This window comes from Setaria viridis, chromosome 7 (genome assembly GCF_005286985.2).
Source record: "Setaria viridis chromosome 7, Setaria_viridis_v4.0, whole genome shotgun sequence".
NCBI classification, from domain to species: domain Eukaryota; kingdom Viridiplantae; phylum Streptophyta; class Magnoliopsida; order Poales; family Poaceae; genus Setaria; species Setaria viridis.
In genome coordinates, this window is record NC_048269.2 from 21,537,249 (window position 1) to 21,541,467 (window position 4,219).

Sequence of the window (4,219 nt, forward strand, 5' to 3'; positions counted from 1 at the left end):
TCTGCATCGCACGGCCGCGAGGAACGTACGAAAAAGGGACCCTACTGCTTTTGATCCTTTCTCCGGCGACACGAGGCTGACCGCTCGCACATGCGTATTCCTGTATATTCATACCGCTCCTTGACCCATGTGCATTCGTACAAACCCGCCACACGTAGAATTTATCTATCATATATTTGGTTTGAGCTTGGCGTGAAATTTTTTGCGTGTTCGGTTTGGGGGTGCAGATGCGAAGTGGGATGGGATGGTCCTATCTATATGAATTAATCTCCTTGACCCATGGGTGGTCGCACAAAACACTACGATGAAATTTATCATGTGTTTCGGGAGGAGCGTAGAAGCGTAGTCAAATGGACGGAATGATCCATGTTTCAGTTCAATAAGGTAGATATGATGGTCCCTATTTTATTTGTTTATTTGGAGGGCCATCCCTTATTTTGGATGGGGGGATTGGTGCATCTGTATATGGCCACCTTACCTCCATAATGGTGAGCTTACCTCCTCCATCAGTATGCGGTATTAATTAGCATATAAATTTAGTTTAGTATTCTATGAACAAATTAATCTGTCGTGAACCGATTGACAAGCAATATCATCTCGCAGATCTTTGTCTCAATGCAATGAAGAAATTTGACATGTTTCCAACTCGTGATAGAGATTCTGTTGGTGCATTTAGTATATTTCCATGTTATTTGCGATGCAAAGTCGACACCTAGCCGCACGGATCATTGAACAGGTGGAGATGGGCTGAAAGGGAACTACAATTGAGCTCTCATTTGAAGTAAAGGAATTTTACAGCATTTTAGATGGACATCCCGCTCATTTAAGAATTACAATAAATTTTTAAGTTCCATCAATTCGTTTATTAAAAAATAACAATGCATATGATTATTATGAGTTGACTCAGTTGACTTGATTTCTTCTCTCTAGTCATGCTGTGTTGTGGGCTCTGTTCACCCCACATGAGCGTTGATTGAGAGAGGTGGGATGTTCACCCCACATGAGCGTTGATTGAGAGAGGTGGGAGAAGAGAGAGAAACGGAAGGGAAACTATGAATAGGAGGAAGAAACAAGATTACGAAAGAGACAAAAATATGGTGGAGTCCACGCACGTGGGAAAAACTGTGGACATCAATGTAGTTATTAATGAAGTGTGAAAGCGATACTATTAGTACCACATACCTGTTTATTAAAAATAAATAAATTGTACCATTGGCTCGCGTTGAACAATAAAGCATTTTGTGGTGGGTACTTGCCGTCATATCCAATGAGGATTTTTCTTATTGAAGAAATAATTAAATAATTTGAATCCTATCATTTCTGTTTCTTTGAAAACAACTGTACACCTTCAGTTGACTCGATTGACTCCGCTCTAGTCGTGCATGACCAAAGCTGTTGGCTGCAGTTGCAGAGTAGCATCGATCGAGTGCATGTGCGTTGCCATCCAACCATCAGCCTTCTCTGGCTTGTGTCCAGCGCGATACTTCTCTTCCTCCTAGCGGCACGCAAATCAGTCGCGCACGATCCTTCCGTGGACCGTGGACGTATGGGCCCACCACCTCTTGTTGCACCACGCGGTGCCTCCTGATTGGAAGTAGAATCTAGTTAGCGATGTATTTTTTTTTTGCGAGGGAAAAAATCTTTATAGATTAACAAGTATCAGAGGTTATTGCAATCCCAATCCGAATGAACAACATATGTATTGAGGTTCAGTGAAGTGTGATCATCTGGGCGTAGCCTCTTATCTGTTTTGGAAATTGTAGTAGGGATGTAATGCAAGTGACTTGATCCGGATTTCAAAGGAAAAAAAAAAAAGTGGAACGAAACCCACTTGCATCCATAGGGAAGCGGATTCCACGGATTAGAGAGACTCAATTCACATTTTAAGTTTCGTAATCCAAATCCAAATTTTATTTACCTTTTGTAACCCAAGTTCACATTTCCCTTTCTTCACATAGCCGAGCCCGAGTGGGTGTGCAACCGTGGGTCCTTTTTTTTTTTTGACGAAACCGTGTAAATGCTACGCGCTGAAAGCGCATGAGACTAGGAAGCCCCCTCATTTAAGATGCTCTTTCATTTCTGTAAAACATGCATGGGCCTTAAACAAGATAGAAGGCCTAGTATCACAATTAGGCCCATCATCCCTCCCAAATTGACGAATACCAAGCTAATTCGGAATCAAACAAACCTGTACAACTCCAAACGCCTGCTTAAACATGAAATGCATACGTATATGATTTTCCCTATGTTTATTCTCAGCCATAAAGTACTACTGCACGTTGGCACTTGAGAAATTCATCCGGAGATCGATCAAAATGCTTGTATATGTTTGCCATCGCCAACTCGAAAACTCGATCCGTGCGCCTACATGATGGTGCACCACGAACCCTCGTCGGAGTCTTCGATGCAGCAGTGGCCGGCGGCATACGGGTAGATCACTGCTAGAAATGTGACCTCTTATCCTGAGGTTTTGTACCAGTTCAATTTGGACCCGGTACTAAAGGTATGCTAGTACCAGGTCCAAATTTTTTTTGGAGGTCCTCTAGTACCGGTTGATGGCTCCAACCGGTACTAGAGTATCCCCTCTAGTACCAGATTGCTAGTACCTGTGCTAGAGGGGGGTTATGGACTGGTACTAGAGGCGAGTCGATTTTTTTGTAGTGGATGGTGCCATTCCGGGGTAGCCAGGGTAGTAGGGGTTCCTACTACCGGCGGCGGCGGCTGCTGCCTGGCCCGGTGGTTTCATTGTCGCCGCCTTCTTCCCGTGGACGACCGCCTTCACCTTAATGATGTCCGCCCTACCCACCTTCACCCTACCCACCTTCACTGCCTTTCGCAAGAGGTTTGCCAGGCTGGCGGTGTCCACGCCGTCGCCGACCACCGCCAGGCTGAAATTTTTATGAGACCTTTTTTTCAAAAACAAACAAACTGTGTCTTAGTTTGTTTCTGTATTCTGAACACTCGTAGAGACCTTATTCAGCAGAAACCCTATTCATCAGAAAGCGGAATGGCAATTAATCGAATTAATCGAGAACCTAAGGCAAAGGGAAGAATGGTTACACCTTTTGATATACCTGATTGTGTATTAGATGCACTTTTTTTTGCCAAAGAAACCAGATTGACAACATGGTTAAGCTCTTCATCAGGGTGCGCTAACCGCTTTCAGTTAACTGTTAAGCTCTTCTTCAGGATTCCCGGGCAGAAAGCACAGGATAGGAACTCCATTTCAGTAAGAAATGGGCCTTAAACAAGATAGAAGGCCCAGTATCACAATTAGGCCCATCACCCTCCTAAATTGACGAATACCACAAAACAAATCGGAATAAACAACCTGTACAAACAGACCCCTGCTTAAACACGGCTGCACTCATGACTTTCGCTTCTTTTTTTTATCTCGGCCACAAAGCACTACTGCAGTACAGCACTCGAGAAGATCCATACGGAGATCGATCAAATGCTTGTAGGCTTGCCAACTCGATCAGTGCACCGTGCACCTACATGATGGCGCACCACGAACCCTCGTCGGAGTCTTCGACGTAGCAGTGGCCGGCCGCGTACGGGTAGACGGCGCCCGTCGGGGGCCAGTAATAGCCATGGCCGGGGTGGTAGTAGGGGTACCCCTGCGGCGGCCACTCGACCACGGGACCACTACTACCGGTGGCCGTCGTCGTCGCCGCCGCCTTCTTCTCGTCGACGACCGCCTCCACCTTGATGATGTCCGCCCTGCCCACCTTCACCGCCTTCCGCAGGCAGCTCGCCAGGCTGGTAGCGTCCACGCCGTCGCCGACCACCACCAGCTGGTCGCGCTCCTCCCCCTCGATCGCCACGGATTGCACCCCTGCAACCACGCCGGCACACCGCACACATCGATATTGTCAGTTCATCAGTTCCATGCTCTGCGGCACAGTGTATCAATAGCATGTAGTAGGCAGTGCTCACCGTACGTGGAGCCAGCTAAAGTTAGAGCACTTCTCCGGCACTTGTCGCACGTCATTTGCACCTTGATCACAATCTTTTGCTGAAAAAAAAGTTGCAGAGTTAAGGAGTTTCAGTTGCATCAGACTCAGAGGCAGGAGATATGCCGTGATGAATTACGGAAGACTACTCTTCCTGACAGAAAAATTGTTACCTTCGTCATATTTTTGTTGGTCTGTTGCTGATGCCAACGTGAGAGTTTCTTTGTGGTGTCTGAGTCTGGCAAACAACTCGAAACCTTGAA

The 4,219-nt window shown here is 46.2% G+C and overlaps 1 protein-coding gene across 1 annotated transcript; it reads right to left on the bottom strand.

Annotated features, from left to right (window-relative positions):
• Positions 1 to 3,151: 3,151 nt before the first annotated feature.
• On the bottom strand, positions 3,152 to 4,219 carry LOC117862447 (disease resistance protein Pik-1). The gene is made up of 3 exons (XM_034745927.2): positions 4,130 to 4,219; positions 3,940 to 4,018; positions 3,152 to 3,838 (listed from the first exon to the last, which is right to left on the bottom strand). Exons 1-3 carry the CDS (start codon positions 4,136 to 4,138, stop codon positions 3,495 to 3,497), a joined length of 432 nt encoding a protein of 143 aa, XP_034601818.1. The 5' UTR covers positions 4,139 to 4,219; the 3' UTR covers positions 3,152 to 3,494.

What these genes read in the sequence shown, in the direction of transcription:
- LOC117862447 (XM_034745927.2), bottom strand. An exon ending in TTTAGCTGGCTCCACGTACG is followed by an intron (nt 3,839 to 3,939) that starts GTGAGCACTGCC and finishes GCGTGGTTGCAG; the next exon opens with GGGTGCAATCCGTGGCGATC.